At 43.1% G+C, this 23,565-nt stretch overlaps 1 protein-coding gene across 1 annotated transcript in view; it reads left to right on the forward strand.

The window, feature by feature from the left end:
• The window catches only part of LOC126100361 (ubiquitin carboxyl-terminal hydrolase 32), a 228,826-nt gene that overhangs the window by 18,961 nt on the left and 186,300 nt on the right, over positions 1-23,565 (forward strand). Inside the window, exons 5-7 of the mRNA XM_049910971.1 lie at positions 18,199-18,354; positions 20,787-21,026; positions 21,284-21,424. Coding sequence (XP_049766928.1) covers positions 18,199-18,354; positions 20,787-21,026; positions 21,284-21,424 — 537 coding nt within the window. The remainder of the gene's footprint in view (positions 1-18,198; positions 18,355-20,786; positions 21,027-21,283; positions 21,425-23,565) is intronic.

The following is a 23,565-nucleotide window of genomic DNA, read 5'->3' on the forward strand; positions in this document are numbered from 1 at the left end:
GCTATGTGGTCATTCCAAAAGCAATTTTTAGTGGCAGTTGCACTCTTTTAAATTAAGTATAATTGAGGTTTGTGGAATTGAAACATTTTTCCCTATAGCTGTGCTGTCAATTATAATAGCCTTAACAACATTTTGGCACTGATGTGTAATTTGTAAGCGTGTACTGTTACCCAATTGGGTTACATAAAGATTTCAGATTGAGAGGACCAAACACCAACTTTTAATCCAAGTTGATGAGAAGATACTTCTGACAATTCTAGGGAGTCCCAGAACTCTGCAGTATATGATGTGACTTCTTCAATTTCCATAATATAAGGGGTGTTCAAAAAGAAATGAGTCGGAGGCATAACTACAGAAACCAGTACCTGTATGTTAGAAGTATTGACCCTGGCTGTTGAGACACTTGTCCCACTGTGAAACAAGGTGGTGAATGGCTGTCTCATAAAATTCCCGAGGCTGCGATGTTAACCAGTTATGCACGTACAGCTGGACATCGTCGTCAAGAGGTGAATCGTTTGCCCCTCAGAGCCCTTTTAAGGGGACCAAAAATGGTGTAGTCACAGGGAGAGAGGTCCGGACTGTGTGGAGGGTGGCCAAAAACCTCCCATTTGGATTTCTGCAGAAGTGCTGTGGCTGTGTTGGCCATATTAGGCTTTGTATTATTGTGCAGCAGGATGACCCCACATGTGAGATTGCTTGGTTGTTTTGATTTGATCGCTTGGCGAAGGGTGGTCAAGGTTTGCGAGTAACACTGGGCATTCACTGTTGTCCCGTGCTGTAGGAAGTAAATCAGAAGGGGGCATCTTCGTCAAAGAGCAACGTCGACATAACCTTTTCTGCACTCGTGTGGGCAGTGACGTCCAGCTGTACATGTGGAACTGGTTAACATCGCAGCCCCGGGAATTTTATGAGACAGCCATTCACCGTCCTGTATCACAGTGGGACAAATGTCTGAAGAGCTAGGATCAATACTTCTAAAATAGAGGTACTGGTTTCTGTAATTATGCTTCTGGCTCATTTCTTTTTGAGTTCCCCTTGTATTATTGATAGAGAGATACTCTATAATTTCTCTTTCTACTTGTGACATAATGTTTTCATTTCTCTGTCCTACAAATTCAGTAGTCAGTACCAAAATTGCCTTTTCACGCAATCATTCTTCATTTCCCATGTTCGCTTGCATTTCATGATAAACCTTTTTTGCCAACATTTCTGTACTGTGAATAATACTGTAATATGAGTGTTGGAACTTAAATAGTGGCAACTATTTATTCACAACTGATACAAAAGAGTTAAATGTTTGCACCTGTTACTGTCCGTCAAAGTAGTCGCCAGTGTTGTGTAGAACCAGTTGCCGCGATGTGGAAGGCGTAGTATACTGTTAGCAGAGCCTGTTCTGTTGATGGAGCGGTCTACTGCCTGTCGAATCTCTGTAACAGTTCTGAAGCAAATGCCACAAACTGGTTCCTTCATCTTCAGAATCAAATCAAAGTCACAAGGACTTAAGTCTGGGGAGTATGGTGGAGAGTTCAGATTGTACAGTACTTCCCAGTCCCATCGACCAAACAGAGCAGCCACACCTTGCGCTGTATGCGCCCGTGCATTGTTGTGCAAAATGGTGGGTGGGTTGCGCAGAAAGTGTCGTCGCTTCTTTCGCAAAGCTGGTCATAGGTGATGCTTCAGAAACTAACAGTAATACTGTGCATTGACAGTCTGCCGTGGATGAATGTAATGTGTTAGGATAACACCATCACAGCTGTACATGAGAATCACCATGACTTTCTCCATACTGGGGCTCTGACACACTTTCAGATTTTGTGGTGACCCATAATGACGCCATTCGTTGGATTTGTGTTTCAGTTTTGGCTCGTGCAATGTGGCTCATGTCCCTTCCAGTGTTAAAATACTGCATAAGAAAGCCTCTCCTTCGTGCTCATTGTGCTCCAAGTGTGTCTGAGCAGTGTCATAACGCATCCATTTCTGCATTTCCGTCAAGTAATGCGCAACCCATCGTGATGCAATTCTTCGCGTGCCCAGGCATTCCTTTAGGATGTGAAGCACAGTTGTATGCGCTAATCCGGTTTTGTGTGCGAGCTCACAAATCATATGTCGTCGATCATTATCCACTAACGCGGCAACAGTAGGACTACTTCTTCAGAGACGCTAGGACAACCTGCCTGATGCATGTCTGCCACAGTTTGCCGACCTTTGTTGGAGGCTTTTACCCAATGTTCCACTGTTATGTACGGCAATGCCAGTTCCTATGCCTCTTGAAGACCTTGACACTGTCGTGCTGTATGACCTCTGGCACAATCAATCTTGATCCAACTCCGTTGTTCCTGTTTCAAAAACATAGTGACACTGTTACGTTAGACCAATCACTCACAAGTGACTGTTTTTCCCTCGATTGTGTATATGCCGGTGACATGGGACGGGAGAGTCCATTTGCTCGGGGGTAAGGTAGGTATGTCAACAACATGTGCTGTCAGTGACAATAGTAGATTCCATTGCATAGTGTCTCCACAGCAGTGTTGCCACTATTTAAGTTCCAACCTATGTATAATCATGTCATAAGCACCAGTTGCATACTGTCCTGATTCTGTGTTTTGTGCTGTTGTAAACACATGAGTTATTAAAATATAGTTTTTAACTTGCTGCCATAAGGTTGACATCTTTATTCATACATTTACTTAATCTGCCAGTGTGCCTTTAGTTGTTACAGGCAGTGTGTCTATAATTGCCACCCAATAATACCATCTCTCTCCTGTTATACTTCAGTTGCTTGTAATATCTTGCATTGGACAATTAAGCACTGTAATTGCTCTGTTGGGGACATTGTACACCTATCCCAAACCAGCAGCTTACATTGCTTTAGCATGGTTGCTATTTTACTGATGTTACAAATAGGTGTCTCTTTATGACCTAAGTTCAGTGGCAGCTTAAGTACCGAATGTGCCATTCGGCCACCATTGAGTAGCACGATAGCTATTCTAGAGGAGGCTTTGGTAAAAGAAACACTTTTATTTTTCCAGATTTGAAATGTTTAATTTGTGATTATATTATCAAAGCTAAATTAAATACAAAATTAAAAATTAAAAAATATGTACTACCTATTACAAAACTGATGCCTTTTTGAAGAAATCAAGTTGAGCACTAAAATAAAATATGGACTTCGCAAATTCTATAATATATGCTTGTGCAGTAATTTGAGCTGTCCTCACGTATCCACGTTCCCCCCTCCAACTGTCCCAGTTTGTGATGATGCATTGCTGCTGAGCATTGCTTGCAGAGGGCTGTGGGCAATAGCATGCATATATGCATCATGCTATTGAATTAGATGTACGTTATACAGCAAGTTTAATAATGACATAATATGGTTTAATGACAATATTTTTACCTTTTCATAATATTGTCATTATTCAATCCTGGATTTTCCGTTTTTTCTTTTTTTTTTTTTTTTTTTTTTTTTAATTTTGCTTAATGTTGTTTGTGTTCACTAATATAAAAAAAAGTGCCATTCCCGACTTCACTCGCTTACGGGTTAACTTGTTTCTTAACTACCCCATGTCCTTTCCCACAGTTCAAGCCATCTCCTACCAAATTTAATCAAAATCAGTTCAGTGGGATTAGCCATGAAAACATAGCAGACACAGTTACTTTAGCATTTATAATGTTACTACAGATGGATCCCACACACTTGAGCAGTATTGTAGGATGGGACACAGAAGTGATACATAAGCAATCTTCTTTGTGGCCTGACTACAATTTGCCAGTATTGTCCCAGAGAACCAAAGTGTGCCACTTGGTTTACCTGTGTGAAGATTCCAAGCTGTATCCCCACAAATTGTTACATCCAAGTATTTTTTACAATGTTGAGCATTTAAAGCAAGTTGTTAAAGTGTATCTAAATAAGTCATGTCATTGTTGCCAACCACACACAAACACACAAAAAGCTGAATGTAAAATTACCACACTTCACCTTTCTGTAGTATGCCAGGCTTGAATAATATTTGACTGCAGGACTGCTCACATGAGTGCACTGCACATCTGGAGCTGTGGATGTATCACAGCTTCTGTCAGGCAATGCTGCTGGTGCTTCTTGTGCTGTGGAATGACGTGGTACTAAGTACTGCCACACCCTTGTAACTGCTATCGAAGAAAGAATTGTATTCTAACTTGCATCTTGCACCTTGCTTATGTGGAGCCATTAATGAGTCACATGTGCTATATGATATATGCTTATAAAGTAATGAATATGGTGCAAACACCTGAATAACACCCAGACTGCATGGAGCTTTGGTTGTGCCTAATAGGTTGTGATATGGAACTCTGAGGCCACCTGTAACAGTGCCAAGCCACAAATAATATTGATTTCTTTTGAAATTACTGATATTTTAAAGGCACAAAGATAGACATTGTAATGAAAACTGAAATGTTCCTCACCACTGCCCCAAAAAAAAGGGGGGGGGGGGGAGAGAGAGAGAGAGAGAGAGAGAGAGAGAGAGAGAGAGAGAGAGAGAGAGAGGTGAATGGTGAAAACCCATTTTTCCATTGGCAAATCTTATAGACCTAACATTAAAAATATAGTGAGAACCAGGGACGAAAACATTATTGTGTAACAAGTATGATTCAGTAAAAGTAATATTTTATCAGTTCTGGTAAATGTCACACATCTCTAATTCTCTTGTCTGATCCTATCTTCCCTTTGCCCTGTAATACTCAGAGCTGCAGTGCTATTACTGTTATGACCTACCTCACCAAAGGTTGAATGACCTTCGATATCAATGTTGCATGTGAATTGCATGTGCTGCACTACTCAACCTTCTGGATTGGTATAGCAAGAGAAGTATTTCAGAAAAAGAGGAATTGTTTGACGTCTAATATAAATTTAAGTCCTGAGAGTCTTTTCAGAAGGTATTTGTTTGGAGTGTAGTCTTGTGCAGCAGTGAAACATGAACATTAAGTAGTTCAGACATGAAGGGAATAAAAGTTTTTGAAATGTGGCGCAACAAAAGAATAAGAGTATATTGTGGAACTAAAGGAGAGGTACTGAATTCATATTCATCAGTGTTCTGCCCTAGAGCACGTCTTTACATGTAGCTCTCCATACAGTGCTTTCATTTGCTACCCTCTTAGTTTTCTCATAATTGTTTTCTATCCTTATACTATCCACCACCTAGTACTGTCTGCAGCTTTTTCTTCTTTTGTTCACTGTTCTTTCCATAGCATCCATCAGTAAACAATCTCTTCTCATCCAGTTTCCAAACCATTGGTGTTTTCTCATACTGATTACCTTTAAAACTCCTCTCTCTTCTCCCACTCTTCTCAACACATCATTTCTCTCTGCATCAACCCATTTTATCCCTTCCATCCTCCTCCAAATCCACATCTCAGTTGCTTGTATTCTTCTTTCATCAGCATTCTTTCTCAGCTCTGTGTAATGTCATGCTCCATAAAAGTACTTTGCCAGGCTCTTCCTCAGGTTCCTGTCCATGCATCCACATAGAAGCCTCCCTTTCTTATTAAATGCTGTCTTGGGAATTGCTGTATGCATTTTCACCTCCTTGTTGTGTCTCGTGTTCTGTAATTATGCTTCCCATATATTTGGAAAAAACTAACTTCTTGTGTATATTCCTGTAATAACTTTATAGTCGTTCTTACGTTTCTTGCACTCATTGCCATACATTATGTCTTTTTCTTATGAATTCACATTTAGAATTCATCATAGTTCTTATATAATTAGGGTTGCCACAAGTTCTGGAAATCAGGTAATTTCAAATGTATCTGAAATATCAGAGAAATTTGGAAAAAAAAGGAAATATTTAGTTTTTGAGTCAGTAGTATGAAATTGTTTGTTTACTGAGTTGTCACTCTTTGTCGCTGTCTGGGTGCAGGTGAGTACGTGTGCCGTTTCCTGACTCTCTCATTCCTACTGCTTCTTCCTTTCCCACCCCTCTCCTCAGCTTGCAGTCAGTACTGCCACCACTACTTGCTGCTAGCCTAGCAGCTGCCAATGAGAGGCAGGGCGGCGTGAGGAGTGGTTTGTTTGCATGTGATTCTCAGAGCTTGTTGACGCAGCGGACAGAGACAACGGTCGTGTGCAGGAGTTGTGTGTATGTGTGTGCGCTCTCATTTTCTGACAAAGGCTATGGCCAAAAATTAAGTTGTGAGAATGTGATTGTCTTTTCTATGTGCCTGTCTGTGGCTCAGTGATCATCTTTATGGTGAGTTGCTACCTATCCTCATTAGTATTGATTCTCAGACTATTTGCCCAATTTATCTGTTGCATGGGTGATCACTGCAGTCTCATTTCAACATGGTGCCTGTGACGTGTGAATAGCTGGTCAAATGGGTGTACTTCCATGACGAGCCAAAACCACAGGCCATTTCTGTGGGTATTTCCAATGGATCAGGCCTGCCGATCTGAAACCCAAATTTTCCCACTAACATGCGGGCCCTGCCTGTTGGATCTAGTCTCGCCAATCTGTCCGCAAGCTGGGCCTGTCTGTGTGTGGTGCAATGCGGCAGATTTCTTGGTTTATCCGTGGACCCAGGACTGTGGTGCTCCTCGGCATGCCAGAGGCCATGGGCAATAGATTTCAAGAATTGCGACTGTGTCACCATAAATATACTGTACAGTGTGGCGCTTTATAGACATTTTATTTATTCTAGTACATTTTGGCTGTTTGAAAGTAGTTCATATCTTAGAAAGTATGGATGATAAGAAGAAGAAAATTGTGGCAGTCGCTGGCAGTTTGTACACTGTGGACTCGTGTGATTTTTCTTTCAAGAAATACACAATACCTGTAGAATAATAGACATTACAGAGTGGGCAATAACCAGTAATAACGAACATAGTAGAACCAACATTTTATTCGCAGTCACCTACAGTGTTGGTTTACACAACTCTTCCCCACCTCATACATTTCTTTCAGGAGGCCTACTTTTTTCTGAGGTTATTTCTGAAATTGTGAAGGTATTTTAAACCATTCTTGCGACTCCAACAAAATGCATTTGTCTGCAAATGTGTTTTGCTTTATTGAAATAAAATAGCACCAGTGGTATTAATGAAACATATATACCATTTGGCTTGCTTTCTCCATCTAAAAGCAGGTCATTACGTAAGATGTTGATGTTAGTACTTAAGATTGTTGCTCACACCATTAGAAATACAGAAGTCCTTACATTTTTCTGTCATCTGATGTCTTTCCTTACCCTTGATATCTCAAAATTTGTTAGGGAAAAATGCTAAAACTTGTTTGGAAATAAGGGAAATATCAGGGAATTTCATTTGGGGAAATTTGTGGCAACCCTGATAATTCTTCTAACAACTTTCGCTCTCTGCCAGTAATACCACATCATTTGCATATCAAATACATTCTATCCTCCTATCACCAACCAACACTCCCCTTTTTCATTTCCAACATATCTGAATAATGTGTCCCAAATACATGTTAAACAATATTGGGGAGAGACAGCAGCCTTGCTTTACTCCTCTTCCATTTGTGGTTTCCTTTTGTCACCTCATTCTCAGTCTGTATCCTTTTTTTTCTGTTGCAGGTATAGATTCTTAATCGGCCATTTATCTTTTCATTCTTTCTTTAAAATCTCCATTAATGTATTCCTATGGGCTCTAGTAATGGCTTTCTCCAAATCAGTGAAACTAGTACAACAGTTCAGTTGCATCTCTTGTACCTTTCCCTCTTCTAAATCCATATTGTTCCTGTGAAACACTTTTTCCCAACCTTCTACATATCACCCTAAGTAAAACTTCCTCTGCATGAGAAATCAAACTTATAGTTTCTAAAATTACTGTATTAAAATGGGTAAAAAGAAATTGGGTGCACCTAGACTAAAAGAAGGAACTGGTTGGCAGAACACATCCTGAAGCATAAAGGAATAGTCAGTTTTGTAATGGAGGAAAATTCAGGACGTGAGAATTATAAAGGGAGACCAAAGGATTAATACAGAAAGCAGGCTCAAATGCATGTAGGTTGCAGTAGTTTTCAGAGATAAAGAGGCTTGCACAGGATAGACTAGCATGAAGAGCTGCATCAAACCAGTATTTGTACTGATGACTCCAACAATATATGGTGTTGATATTTTACAGGCACAACAAAAAGATTGCAGAGGTGTTCAAACTCTTTGCCTCTTTGCCCAAACTCTTTGCCTCTGTATATGTCTGCTTGTGTCTGTATATGTGTGGATGGATATGTGTGTGTGTGTGTGTGCGCGAGTGTATACCCGTCCTTTTTTCCCCCTAAGGTAAGTCTTTCCGCTCCCGGGATTGGAATGACTCCTTACCCTCTCCCTTAAAACCCAAATCCTTTCGTCTTTCCCTCTCCTTCCCTCTTTCCTGACGAGGCAACCGTTGGTTGCGAAAGCTAGAATTTTGTGTGTATGTTTGTGTTTGTTTGTGTGTCTATCGACGTGCCAGCGTTTGGTAAGTCACATCATCATATATATATCATGATGTGTATGTATATGTGTGGATGGATATTTGTGTGTGTGTGCGAGTGTATACCCGTCCATTTTCCCCCCTAAGGTAAGTCTTTCCGCTCCCGGGACTGGAATGACTCCTTACCCTCTCCCTTAAAACCCACATCCTTTCGTCTTTCCCTCTCCTTCCCTCTTGCCTGATGAGGCAACAGTTTGTTGCGAAAGCTTGAATTTTGTGTGTATGTTTGTGTTCGTTTGTGTGTCTGTCGACCTGCCAGCACTTTCATTTGGTAAGTCACATCATCTTTGTTTTTAGAAGGAAAAATATATCTAAAAACAAAGATGATGTGACTTACCAAATGAAAGTGCTGGCAGGTCGACAGTCACACAAACATACACACAAAATTCAAGCTTTCGCAACAAACTGTTGCCTCATCAGGAAAGAGGGAAGGAGAGGGAAAGACGAAAGGATGTGGGTTTTAAGGGAGAGGGTAAGGAGTCATTCCAGTCCCGGGAGCGGAAAGACTTACCTTAGGGGGAAAAAAGGACGGGTACACACTCGCGCGCACACACACACACATATCCATCCACACATATACAGACACAAGCAGACATATTTAAAGACAAAGAGTTTGGGCAGAGATGTCAGTCGAGGCAGAAGTGCAGAGGCAAAGATGTTGTTGAATGACAGGTGAGGTATGAGTGGCGGCAACTTGAAATTAGCGGAGATTGAGGCCTGGTGGATAACGGGAAGAGAGGATATATTGAAGAGCAAGTTCCCATCTCCGGAGTTCGGATAGGTTGGTGTCAGTAGGAAGTATCCAGATAACCCGGACGGTGTAACACTGCGCCAAGATGTGCTGGTCGTGCACCAAGGCATGTTTAGCCACAGGGTGATCCTCATTGCCAACAAACACTGTCTGCCTGTGTCCATTCATGCGAATGGACAGTTTGTTGCTGGTCATTCCCACATAGAATGCATCACAGTGTAGGCAGGTCAGTTGGTAGATCACGTGGGTGCTTTCACACGTGGCTCTGCCTTTGATTGTGTACACCTTCCGGGTTACAGGACTGGAGTAGGTGGTGGTGGGAGGGTGCATGGGACAGGTTTTACACCGGGGGCGGTTACAAGGGTAGGAGCCAGAGGGTAGGGAAGGTGGTATGGGGATTTCATAGGGATGAACTAAGAGGTTACGAAGGTTAGGTGGACGGCGGAAAGACACTCTTGGTGGAGTGGGGAGGATTTCATGAAGGATGGATCTCATTTCAGGGCAGGATTTGAGGAAGTCGTATCCCTGCTGGAGAGCCACATTCAGAATCTGATCCAGTCCCGGAAAGTATCCTGTCACAAGTGGGGCACTTTTGTGGTTCTTCTGTGGGAGGTTCTGGGTTTGAGAGGATGAGGAAGTGGCTCTGGTTATCTGCTTCTGTACCAGGTCGGGAGGGTAGTTGCGGGATGCGAAAGCTGTTGTCAGGTTGTTGGTGTAATGCTTCAGGGATTCCGGACTGGAGCAGATTCGCTTGCCACGAAGACCTAGGCTGTAGGGAAGGGACCGTTTGATGTGGAACGGGTGGCAGCTGTCGTAATGGAGGTACTGTTGCTTGTTGGTGGGTTTGATGTGGACAGACGTGTGAAGCTGGCCATTGGACAGGTGAAGGTCAACATCAAGGAAAGTGGCATGGGATTTGGAGTAGGACCAGGTGAATCTGATGGAACCAAAGGAGTTGAGGTTGGAGAGGAAATTCTGGAGTTCTTCTTCACTGAGAGTCCAGATCATGAAGAATTCATCAATAAATCTGTACCAAACTTTGGGTTGGCAGGCCTGGGTAACCAAGAAGGCTTCCTCTAAGCGACCCATGAATAGGTTGGCGTACGAGGGGGCCATCCTGGTACCCATGGCTGTTCCCTTTAATTGTTGGTATGTCTGGTTTTCAAAAGTGAAGAAGTTGTGGGTCAGGATGAAGCTGGCTAAGGTAATGAGGAAAGAGGTTTTAGGTAGGGTGGCAGGTGATCGGCATGAAAGGAAGTGCTCCATCGCAGCGAGGCCCTGGACGTGCGGGATATTTGTGTATAAGGAAGTGGCATCAATGGTTACAAGGATGGTTTCTGGGGGTAACGGATTGGGTAAGGATTCCAGGCGTTCGAGAAAGTGGTTGGTGTCTTTGATGAAGGATGGGAGACTGCATGTAATGGGTTGAAGGTGTTGATCCACGTAGGCAGAGGTACGTTCTGTGGGGGCTTGGTAACCAGCTACAATGGGGCGGCCGGGATGATTGGGTTTGTGAATTTTAGGAAGAAGGTAGAAGGTAGGGGTGCGGGGTGTCGGTGGGGTCAGGAGGTTGATGGAGTCAGGTGAAAGGTTTTGTAGGGGGCCTAAGGTTCTGAGGATTCCTTGAAGCTCTGCCTGGACATCAGGAATGGGATTACCTTGGCAAACTTTGTATGTGGTGTTGTCTGAAAGCTGACGCAGTCCCTCAGCCACATACTCCCGACGATCAAGTACCACGGTCGTGGAACCCTTGTCCGCCGGAAGAATGACGATGGACCGGTCAGCCTTCATATCACGGATAGCCTGGGCTTCAGCAGTGGTGATGTTGGGAGTAGGATTAAGGTTTTTTAAGAAGGATTGAGAGGCAAGGCTGGAAGTCAGAAATTCCTGGAAGGTTTGGAGAGGGTGATTTTGAGGAAGAGGAGGTGGGTCCCGCTGTGACGGAGGACGGAACTGTTCCAGGCAGGGTTCAATTTGGATAGTGTCTTGGGGAGTTGGATCATTAGGGGTAGGATTAGGATCATTTTTCTTCGTGGCAAAGTGATACTTCCAGCAGAGAGTACGAGTGTAGGACAGTAAATCTTTGACGAGGGCTGTTTGGTTGAATCTGGGAGTAGGGCTGAAGGTGAGGCCTTTGGATAGGACAGAGGTTTCGGATTGGGAGAGAGGTTTGGAGGAAAGGTTAACTACTGAATTAGGGTGTTGTGGTGCCAGATTGTGTTGATCGGAATTTTGAGGTTTTGGAGGGAGTGGAGCTGGAAGTGGGAGATTGAGTAGATGGGAGAGACTGGGTTTGTGTGCAATGAGAGGAGGTTGAGGTTTGCTGGAAAGGTTGTGAAGGGTGAGTGAGTTGCCTTTCCGGAGGTGGGAAACCAGGAGATTGGATAGTTTTTTGAGGTGAAGGGTGGCATGCAGTTCTAATTGGCGGTTGGCCTGTAGGAGGATGCTCTGAATAGCCGGTGTGGATGTGGGAGAGGAAAGATTGAGGACTTTTATTAAGGATAGGAGTTGACGGGTGTGTTCATTGGCTGAGTTGATGTGTAGGTGAAGGATTAGGTGGGTGAGGGCAATGGATTGTTCAGTTTGGAACTGGTATAGGGACTGATGGAAAGAAGGGTTGCAGCCAGAGATGGGAACTTTAAGTGTGAGGCCTTTGGGGGTTATGCCAAATGTCAGACAAGCCTGAGAAAATAAAATATGTGAGCGTAATCTGGCTAGGGTGAAGGCATGTTTGCAGAGGGAATGTAAATAAAACTTAATGGGGTCGTTGTGGGGGTGTTGTGAGGGTGACATGGTATTAGAAGGTGGAAAGTTTAACATGAGGTTGAAATGAAAAAGAAAGATAGAAATATATGGGGAGAGATAAAGGTGAACTAGAAAGCAATTGGAGATCTGGTATGAAAAAAGGCGAAAAAGTGTTGGTTAAGTTGATCTTGTGAACTTGGGTTGGTAGACAGCGATGTGCAAAAAGGTTAGGTGGTTGTGTTGCCGCTAAATCACGTTAAAGGACGGAGAAATTCGGGAAAATTTCGAAAAAACGTATTAAAGGAGTGGTGTTGTGGTGAAAGATTACGAAAATGGGGCTAACAATTGCAGAAAAAATGACGTTAAAACCTGTGGGGAGCGGCTAAAATGATCAGTGATGTGCGAAAAACGGAAGCGGAAATAAAGTTAAAGTTATTAGAACTAGCCGAAATGGTTGTTAAATACGTGAAAGCAGCTGTTATTGAACTAGAAACGGTGGATTTTATAGCAGCGGTAGTGTTGAAAGCGGAAAATAAAATCTTTTGATTATGGTTGGGAAGTGGGTTACGTATTGTTGAGCATATATATGGCGGGATAAAATTTTATAGTAGATTACGGTAAAAGGGGAAGGTGAATACAAAGCGAAACTACTGGTAAAAACAGAAAGAGAAAATAAAGAGAAAAAAGAGAAATAAGACGACAGGAAAGATTTCGAAATGCAAAGGCGACAATAACAAACGTAATTGTTGGGTTCAAATTAATGATATGGTTATAATAGAAGGAAACATTCCACGAAGGAAAAATATATCTAAAAACAAAGATGATGTGACTTACCAAATGAAAGTGCTGGCAGGTCGACAGTCACACAAACGAACACAAACATACACACAAAATTCAAGCTTTCGCAACAAACTGTTGCCTCATCAGGAAAGAGGGAAGGAGAGGGAAAGAGGGAAGGATGTGGGTTTTAAGGGAGAGGGTAAGGAGTCATTCCAGTCCCGGGAGCGGAAAGACTTACCTTAGGGGGAAAAAAGGACGGGTACACACTCGCACACACACACACATATCCATCCACACATATACAGACACAAGCAGACATATTTAAAGACAAAGAGTTTGGGCAGAGATGTCAGTCGAGGCAGAAGTGCAGAGGCAAAGATGTTGTTGAATGACAGGTGAGGTATGAGTGGCGGCAACTTGAAATTAGCGGAGATTGAGGCCTGGTGGATAACGGGAAGAGAGGATATATTGAAGAGCAAGTTCCCATCTCCGGAGTTCGGATAGGTTGGTGTCAGTAGGAAGTATCCAGATAACCCGGACGGTGTAACACTGCGCCAAGATGTGCTGGTCGTGCACCAAGGCATGTTTAGCCACAGGGTGATCCTCATTGCCAACAAACACTGTCTGCCTGTGTCCATTCATGCGAATGGACAGTTTGTTGCTGGTCATTCCCACATAGAATGCATCACAGTGTAGGCAGGTCAGTTGGTAGATCACGTGGGTGCTTTCATATATATATATATATAGCAAAAGCGCTGGCAGGTCGATAGACACACAAACATACACACAAAATTCAAGCTTTCGCAACAAACGGTTGCTTCGTCAGGAATGAGGGAAGGAAAGGGAAAGACGAAAGGATGTAGGTTTTAAGGGAGATGATAAGGAGTCATTCCAATCCCGGGAGCGGAAAGGCATACCTTAGGGCGGAAAAAAGGACAGGTATACACTCTCTCGCGCGCGCGCGCGCGCACACACACAAACGTATCCATCCGCATATACACAGGCACAAGCTTGTGTTTGTTTGTGTGTCCATCAACATACCAACACTTATATATAAAACAAACATGATGTAACTTACCAAACGAAAGTGTTGGTATGTTGATAGACACACAAACACACATACAAAATTCAAGCTTTCACAACCCACGGTTGCTTCATCAGGAAAGAGGGAAGGAGAGGGAAAGATGGAAGGATGTGGGTTTCAAGGGAGAGGGTAAGGAGTTGTTCCAATCATGGGAGCGGAAAGACTTACCTTAGGGGGAAAAAGGACAGGTATACGCACACACATCCATCCGCACATATACAGACACAAGCAGACATTTGTAAAGGCAAAGAGTTTGGGCAGAGATGTCAGTCGAGGCGGAAGTACAGAGGCAAAGATGTTGTTGAAAGGTGAGGTATGAGTGGCGGCAACTTGAAATTAGCAGAGGTTGAGGCCTGGTGGGTAATGGGAAGAGAGGATATACTGAAGGACAAGTTCCCATCTCCGGAGTTCTGACAGGTTGGTGTTAGTGGGAAGTATCCAGATAACCCGGACGGTATAACACTGTGCCAGAAAGCTTCACAGTGTAGGCAGGTCAGTTGGTAAATCACGTGGGTGCTTCCACATGTGGTTCTGCCTTTGATCGTGTACACCTTCCGGGTTAAGGACTGGAGTAGGTGGTGGTGGTGGGAGGGTGCATGGGACAGGTTTTACACCGGGGGTGGTTACAAGGGTAGGAGTCAGAGGGTAGGGATGAACCAAGAGGTTACGAAGGTTAGGTGGACGGCCGAAAGACACTGTTGGTGGAGTGGGGAGGATTTCATGAAGGATGGATCTCATTTCAGGGCAGGATTTGAGGAAGTCGTATCCCTGCTGGAGAGCCACATTCAGAGTCTGATCCACTCCCGGAAAGTATCCTGTCACAAGTGGGGCACTTTTGGGGTTCTTCTGTGGGAGGTTCTGGGTTTGAGGGGAAGAGGAAGTGGCTGTGGTTATTTGCTTCTGTACCAGGTCGGGAGGGTTGTTGCGGGATGCGAAAGCTGTTTTCAGGTTGTTGGTTCAGGGATTCACGACTGGAGCAGATTCGTTTCCCACGAAGACCTAGGCTGTAGGGAAGGGACCGTTTGATATGGAATGGGTGGCAGCTGTCGTAATGGAGGTACTGTTGCTTGTTGGTGGGTTTGATGTGGACGGATGTGTGAAGCTGGCCATTGGGCAGATGGAGGTCAACGTCAAGGAAAGTGGCATGGAATTTTGAGTAGGACCAGGTGAATCTGATGGAAGCAAAGGAGTTGAGCTTGCAGAGGAAATTCTGGAGTTCTTCTTTACTGAGAGTCCAGATCATGAAGATGTCATCAATAAATCTGTACCAAACTTTGGGTTGACAGGCCTGGGTAACCAAGAAGGCTTCCTCTAAGCGACCCATAAATAGATTGGCGTATGAGGGGGGCCATCCTGGTACCCATGGCTGTTCCCTTTAATTGTTGGTATGTCTGGCCTTCGAAAGTGAAGAAGTTGTGAGTCAGGATGAACCTGGCTAAGGTAATGAGGAAAGAGGTTTTAGGTAGGGTGGCAGGTGATCGGCGTGAAAGGAAGTGCTCCATCACAGCGAGGCCCTGGACGTGTGAAATATTTGTGTATAAGGAAGTGGCATCAATGGTTACAAGGATGGTTTCCTGGGGTAACAGATTGGGTACGGATTCCAGGCGTTCGAGAAAGTGGTTGCTGTCTTTGATGAAGGATGGGAGACTGCATGTAATGGGTTAAAGGTGTTGATCTACGTAGGCAGTGATACGTTCTGTGGGGGCTTGGTAACCAGCTAAAATGGGGCGGCCGGGATGATTGGGTTTGTGAATTTTAGGAAGTAGGTAGAAGGTAGGGGTGCGGGGTGTCGGTGGGGTCAGGAGGTTGATGGAGTCAGGTGAAAGGTTTTGTAGGGGGCCTAAGGTTCTGAGGATTCCTTGAAGCTCCGCCTGGACATCAGGAATGGGATTACCTTGGCAAACTTTGTATGTAGTGTTGTCTGAAAGCTGATGCAGTCCCTCAGCCACATACTCCCGACAATAAAGTACCACGGTCGTGGAACCCTTGTCCGCCGGAAGAATGACAATGGATCGGTCAGCCTTCATATCACGGATAGCCTGGGCTTCAGCAGTGGTGATGTTGGGAGTAGGATTAAGGTTTTTCGAGAAGGATTGAGAGGCAAGGCTGGACGTGAGAAATTCCTGGAAGGTTCGGAGAGGGTGATTTCGAGGAAGAGGAGGTGGGTCCCGCTGTGACAGAGGATGGAACTGTTCCAGGCAGGGTTCAATTTGGATAGTGTCTTGGGGAGTTGGATCATTAGGAGTAGGATTAGGATTATTTTTCTTCATGGCAAAGTGATATTTCCAGCAGAGAGTACGAGTGTAGGACAGTAAATCTTTGATGAGGGCTGTTTGGTTGAATCTAGGAGTAGGGCTGAAGGTGAGGCCTTTGGATAGGACAGAAGTTTCGGATTGGGAGAGAGGTTGGGAGGATAGGTTAACTACTGAATTAGGGTGTTGTGGTTCCAGATTGTATTGATTAGAATTTTGAGGTTTTGGGGGGAGTGGAGCTGGATGTGAGAGATTGAGTAGATGGGAGAGACTTGGTCTGTGTGCAATGAGAGGAGGTTGAGGTTTCCTGGAAAGGTTGTGGAGGGTGAGTGAGTTGCCTTTCCGGAGGTGGGAAACCAGGAGATTGGATAGTTTTTTGAGGTGGAGGGTGGCATGCTGTTCTAATTTGTGGTTGGCCTGTAGGAGGATGCTCTGAACAGCCAGTGTGGATGTGGGAGAGGAAAGATTGAGGACTTTTATTAAGGATAGGAGTTGACGGGTGTGTTCATTGGGTGAGTTGATGTGTAGGTGAAGGATTAGGTGGGTGAGGGCTATGGATTGTTCAGTTTGGAACTGGTATAGGGACTGATGCAAAGAAGGGTTACAGCCAGAGATGGGAACTTTAAGTGTGAGGCCTGGAAGTTATCAGTGCAACACATTCTTCTGTCCTGATACCGATCTGGCTTCGACCTATGGTAACCTTTTGTTACCACACCCTGCACCCAGTAGTTTCCGTTCTCTCTGTCCTATCACCTTCTCCCAATTCACCTCACCTCACCCTTATTGGGCCACCTCTCTACCAATGTACCAACAAGTATTTTTACTTTCCTGATCTTCTACTTTCTGTTCCCTTCCCCTTCCCCTCCCTCTCCTGCACTGCCCCCCCATCTAACCCCCACAACTGCACCTAGTGGCTCTGCCCTGTTCCCAGCATGTCTCTGTGTGCTCCCACAAGTATCACCTGACCAGTGTCCATTCCTATCCTGCTATCCCTGCCTACAGCCCCCCCCCCCCCCCCCCCCCATCCTTCTCCCCAGCCCAGCCTCATCATGATGTCCACCACCCATTTTGCTTCTCTCATCATGCACAAATGCTCACAGTCTGGCCTCAGAGGCTAGAAGCATTGGTCATGGGTGCGACTTGTGCTTTGTGTGTGTGTGTGTGTGTGTGTGTGTGTGTGTGTGTGTGTGTGTTTTTCGGGAGGAGGCTTTTTGGAAGAAAGCTCACTTGTTTGGCAGTCTTTTTGTTGTGCCTGTCTGTGACTCAACATATCTGCTCTATGGTGAATAGCAATCTATCCTTTTCAAAATATCATCAGTTTTCAACATACACTCCTCTTGTCTGTTGTTATTGTTCTCCTTCTATCTGTTCCATTCTTTCCCCTCTTCTCACATACCTTGTATTCCCATTTCTCTTGTATGTATTCTGTGTTTGTTCTCCTATATAATTTGCATTGAGGTGAGGGTCAGGAGGTATATTAACAACAGAATTCCTCTGATGTGCTTTAATCATAAGAACTGACTCCTAACCACTGATTACAGTCCTGAGAGTTGAGTCTCCAGTAGCTCTTGGTATTGTTACGCACCTCCCCATTTCCTGTTTTCTGACCCTAATTTTCCGCTTCTGTCTTCCCCCCCTCGGTATTAGCTTCAGATTTGTTAATTTTCTTGTCTTTAACTCATTATTTATTTTTTGTTTTTATATTCGTTTATGCCTCTTTATTTCATTCTTTAGCACCTCTTATGATGTCAATTTTTTATGCCACTCCCTCTATCTCTTCTCCTTTCCGAACTGTATAACAATAGTTCGAAAGTGCAAGCCATTACCTCCACTTCCTATTGCCCATTTGACATTTCAGGATGAGTGTTAGTGCATCTGGCAATCTTTTTATAGTGGTAATTTATTAATTTTTTTCTGTTTTTTATATGAAAACTATGCTACAGATTAGAACAGCTGTAATTTCTACTTACAGGGAATGTTCCTTTTTCTATATATTGTGTGTGATTTAATGTATATTATGAGTCAAAATTTGTGGCTGCCTTCTAGTAATCGGTTTACAAAACAGAAAATTCTGGTATCCTCCTTATATCTTTGGCTTCCATAAAATTGTATTTTTTTCCCCTCCAGAAAGATCGTGTGTCATACGAAGAATTCCGGGACTGGCTCTTGTCACGTCGTGATGCGACCTCATTGAGCCGTTGGTTGCTGTCGGAGCCATGTACTGTTACTCTAAGCAATGAATTGGAAACACCAACCTTCTACCAAACACTTGCTGGTGTGACTCATTGTAAGTCTTCATATTAAAAGAAAATCAGGCATGTTATTGTTGATTTGTTGATGAGTTTATATGTTGAAAATATATATATGCATATATGAGAGAGAGAGAGAGAGAGAGAGAGAGAGAGAGAGAGAGAGAGAGAGAGAGAGAGAGGCGGGGGGGAATGGGAACTGATGTTTGCTCACTTGCCTCGTTGTCTTTTATTTCATTTGGTTGTCTTGTTCTGTGTAACTTTCACTTTATGTGTTTTTTTTTTATATGCATGTGTCTAGATTTAAGTTATTAACAGGCCTTTTGTAATTAACTATCCATAACTTTATCTTGTAAGTTAGGGTTATTGTTACTAGTAACATCTCATCTTCATTCTCAATATTTTCTTCAGTTCCAACACATTTTGAGCTACCACTTCATATTGGAGGACTATCTTGCTGTTTCTGTACATTACGTCTGCTTAGTTTGTCACCTGGTAGTAAATGAACGACGCAGATCTCAGTCTTATGGGAAAAGCATCTCGGATGAGATTAATGAAAAAGATTTTCGTTTTATGTTTGTGTGAAGTCTCACATTGGAACCAGGAGCCTGTCGCTGTTGTGTGACAGTTTATGCATAAGCTATTGGACAGCTGTATTTCAGTTATATTGCCAGAAATATTTGATGTAAATCTTAAAGAGGAGCAGCTCATCCACGTGTTTGAGGTGGTATGAAAAGTATTTAGCACATGATCGTAGCTGTGGAATGTGAGAATGCAGGTGAGACAGAATTATAGTTGCACTAATGTTGAAGGTTGTTCATATAAGTGGATAATGTGTTATTATCTGAGCTGATGACTGTGTGGATCACAAGTGGAGGTTTTCTGTTTGTATATACATAGTGATTGGGAAAGTAAGTTACACAGATCTGCCCATGCTAAGATCATTGCACAAAAAGATAAATAAATAAATAAATAAATAAATAAAAAAATAAATAAATAAATAAAAAAATAAATAAATAAAAAAATAAATAAATAAAAAAATAAATAAATAAAAAAATAAATAAATAAAAAAAATAAATAAATAAATAGTAATGCAGTGTCAAACGAGAATACATTATCTAGGTTTCCTGCAGACACCATTCTGCTGTAGCACGGATAATGGGTGCATCAGTTTGTGCAATTGAAATGGCACTGCAACTGGAAATGTGCTCCAAAGTTGAAGTACCTGAGGCAGTAAGGTTCTTCTGGGCCAAAGCCTAAATTACTCACAGATTGAGTGTGGAATTCTGGTGATACATGAACCAAGTGGCATATTCAGCTGTAGTGGAATGGTGCCAAAAATTTGATGGACGTGGGTGTTACCAATCAGGAAGGAAGGCCATTGACCTTGACCACTGACAACATTGTCCAGGTAATTGAGGAATAACTTCTTAGCAACTGTAGACGTATTATAGAGAACATTGCTTGGCAGATGCACATCTCAATAGCCAGTGCTCATTCCATTGTCAGAGATCGTCTGCAGTATTGAATATTATGCTCAAGCTGGTTTTTGCTGTCAGTGTTGCCTGCACACAAAGATGCGAAGTTCACTGTATCTCTAGATTTCTTCTGTCATTAGTCAGTGGAAGGCAATGATTTCATAAGCCACATCGTTACTGGTGGTGGGCCATGGGCCCAACGCTTCACACCTGCGGGAATGAGAGCATCTGTAGAATGTGGAGACCCTCTTCGACTCTGTCGAAGAAATGCAAAGTTGTGGCATCAGCAGGGATGGTCAGAGCCAGTGATTCCTTCAGCTGTGAAGGAGTTCTTTTGACAGAGTTTATGGCAAAGAACACAACCATTACTTCCATTTTTACACTGTGCGACACTGACATCACTGCACAGTGACGTAGAGAACTAGAAGTGTGGAAAATCACTGAAGACATTATTTTCCTGTGTGACAGTACAACACCCAACTCTGTGTACGACTCTCTACTCTGAGTACAAATATGAGCTTTGCTTTATAGTTTTTGATGGGAAATTTGGAAGCATCTGTCATACAGTCCAGGTCCAGTACCTCACAATTTCCATCTTTTTGGCAATTTGAAATCGATTTTCCAGCTATAAGGATGTCCACGTGGCACTTCTCATATTGCTCCCTGACGAGGACTATATTTCTGTCGTCAAAGGATTGAATGGTCAGTAGAACATTTCGTGCGTTATTTGCTTGGACTCGGTGACTGTGGAAAAATAGTCACTTTCCTTTGTCAGTTGGAAGTGTAGAACAGCGTTCAATAAAAGTTAATTTGGGCTGCCATTATAATGTCACTTATTTTTTGAAGAGCCCTCGTAACATGAGCAAGTGACCGAATGAAAAAGGGATTTCGAGAGAAGGGTATGCATCTGTGCAACATTTGTTAGTTTATTAGACACATTACTTTTAAAATAGTGTTCTTCCAGCATAGTTAAAAAATGATTTGCGTTTCAGTGGAAGAGAGTGATATCATAGAGCTGGAGAAGCGCTACTGGCTTTTGAAGGGCCAGTCACGCACGGGGAAGCTTGACCTGGACACGCTGGTGCCTCTGGTCAGCCCCCCAGTGCCCTTGTCCGTCTGTGCCGGGGTCTTCGCTGCGTTTGACGAGAATAGGGACAGCCACATCGACTTCAAGGAAATGGCATGTGGTGTATCTGCCGCGTGCAGGGGCCCTCTCACTGAGAGGCAAAAGTGTGAGTATATAATGGACTTGTATAGCTGATGCAGTTCTGTGCTCATTTGGTAATGGCAAGTCAGATAACTTTTTGAATATCTACATAAAAAAATTATCTAGATCTGCATTTATGTTTCTAACTTATTTTTATTGAAAAATGTAACATTGTAGTGAATCAACAAGGATAAATGCTTGCACTCTCAGTTGATAACTTCTTAACATAACTTTTTAATAATAATGATGAGTAATCTTGCAGTTTCATAAATTTTGTTTCAGTTTGTTTTAAAGTTTTTGATGGTGATAGAGACGGTGTCCTCACAGAAGAGGAGTTGCAGCACATGATTGATGTTCTATTATTTGTACGCCGTGAAAATAAATCATCTAAAGAACTCTCTCTAGATCCGTACGGTGAAGTTGGTATGTTATTTGCACGTACATAGAAAGTCAGAAATATGGCTATACATTTGTTGAAAGTTGATTTTGTAACTAACAGAGATACTATGATTAGAAAGTTAGTTCTTGAAATGGAAAAATGCACCCAAGGCAAAAACTAACCTTTAGGTCCTGACATGACCCAAAATTTAACGCACAGTCACTTTTTTCCATGTTGATGTCTAGACTGACGCGGATTGCTTCCTCACTTTCTTTACCTAGTGTTGCAGTGTGTAGTGCTTTAATAGTGTAAAACTTTCACCTAAAATCTAGCTTGTGACTACTGGCTGTCAAGTTAAGGGATGCAGCATGGCACTCTGTTGCTCCTTTCTTTCCAAGTAGGTAGGCAGGGATTGAAATTTTGTGTAAGAAGTTGTAAGAGGCACAGTGAAGTGGTGTAACATCTGGTTGATGTGATACTCATGTTTTACTTTAGTTTGTTGTCACCATAAGGTCAAGAAGTTTTTACAGTATTCATTAGTATCTGTAGTCATCTCAGATATTTTCCTAAAAGTTCTCATCTGGCTGTGAGACTTCAGCAATAAAAATAAATTCATGTATCTGTTAGTTCAATGATAGTTGTTGAGGTGGAACATAAAGATTCTTCTTGGTTAAATATTTTACTTTTGAGTCATTTTGATTACCAGCTTTCTGACAATACATCTTTATTTACTGTTAATGACTGTACTGCAATTTGTTCATTTCCGTGCGTGCGTGTGTGTGCGTGCGGGGAGTGGGTGGAGGGGGGGGGGGGGGGGGGGGGGGACAGTCATGATTGAACAAGGAGTAAACAGCTAATATTTATAGCAAAAAGCTAGTTGAACACACAACAGTAAATTGCAGTTCATGCTAAGTTATCAATAAAATAAAAATTGAGAGAAAAAAGACCATAAATCCGTTGCAGATAGCGGTACATGCAATGCATCATGGGAGGCAGCTGCCGGAGTGGGACGTTGTTGTTGGCCGGTAAGTTTGATGTTGATGGAGGTATTTCCCGTAACCTACCCTTCTATATAAAAAACACCAACCAATTCCTCCACTGACTTTCACTTTTCCTGTTCCTTTACCATCCAGTGCCCTTACTGTCGCTGTCAAAGCCACCTCACTTTATGCTAGCATCCCCCAATGCTCACAGGCTTGCTGCTCTTGGGACATTCCCTTTCCCAATGCCAGACTTACCCCAAATTTACAACCTCCTTTCCAGTCACCATGGCCAACTGTATCCTTTTCCACAGTTACTTCTCCTTTGGAGACTTCACCTACAAACAAGTGCCTGTTAGAGCAATGGGCACCTGCATGGGACAATGCTGTGCTAAGCTACTCATGGTTTGTCTTAGGGGAACCCTTCCTAACCACCCATAATTTGAAACCCTCTTACCTGGTTCAGATTCATTGATGACATCTTCATGACTGTGTATGAGGACACACTATCTGCATTCCTCTAGAAGCTCAACACCTTCTCCCCCATTCACTTCAGCTGGTCCACATGAATCTGACAAGCCACTTTCCTTGATGGTGACCTCCACCTCAAGCATGGCTATATTGTAACCTTCATCCATATCAGATTTACCAGCCACTAATAATAATTCCACTTCAACAGATGCTACCTGTTCCACAACAAGAAGTCCTTTCCATGCAGCCTAGCAACCCAACGTAACCACATCTGCAGTGATAAGAAGTCCTCTCCAAATATGTAAGGGTCTCAATGAGGCCTTCACAGACCAAAAATACCCTCCCAACTTTTCCAGAAAACTAAATCCCGTGCTTTGTCTCTTCAGCCACCTACCACTTCCCACATTCTCACTGTCCAGCCACGGAGGACTGTCCATGTCACTCACTACCACCCAGGACTGGAGCAACTGAATCACATTCTCCACCAGGATTTTGACTACTCTTCCTGTGCCCTGAAGTGAGGAATATCCTACACAGTATCTGTTCTGCCCCTCCTACAGAGGCATTCTGCTGCCCACTGAACCTATGAATTATCCCTGTCCATCCCTTGCCTCATGGCTAATGTCACCACAATAGACCTATGTTCAAGACCTGTCCCATACAGACTCCCAATACCACCTTTAAAAAACTCAGCCCTGTCACAGGCATTTCATACCTCATCAAAGGCAGGGCCA

This window comes from Schistocerca cancellata, chromosome 9, assembly GCF_023864275.1.
Source record: "Schistocerca cancellata isolate TAMUIC-IGC-003103 chromosome 9, iqSchCanc2.1, whole genome shotgun sequence".
Classification (NCBI taxonomy): Eukaryota; Metazoa; Arthropoda; class Insecta; order Orthoptera; family Acrididae; genus Schistocerca; species Schistocerca cancellata.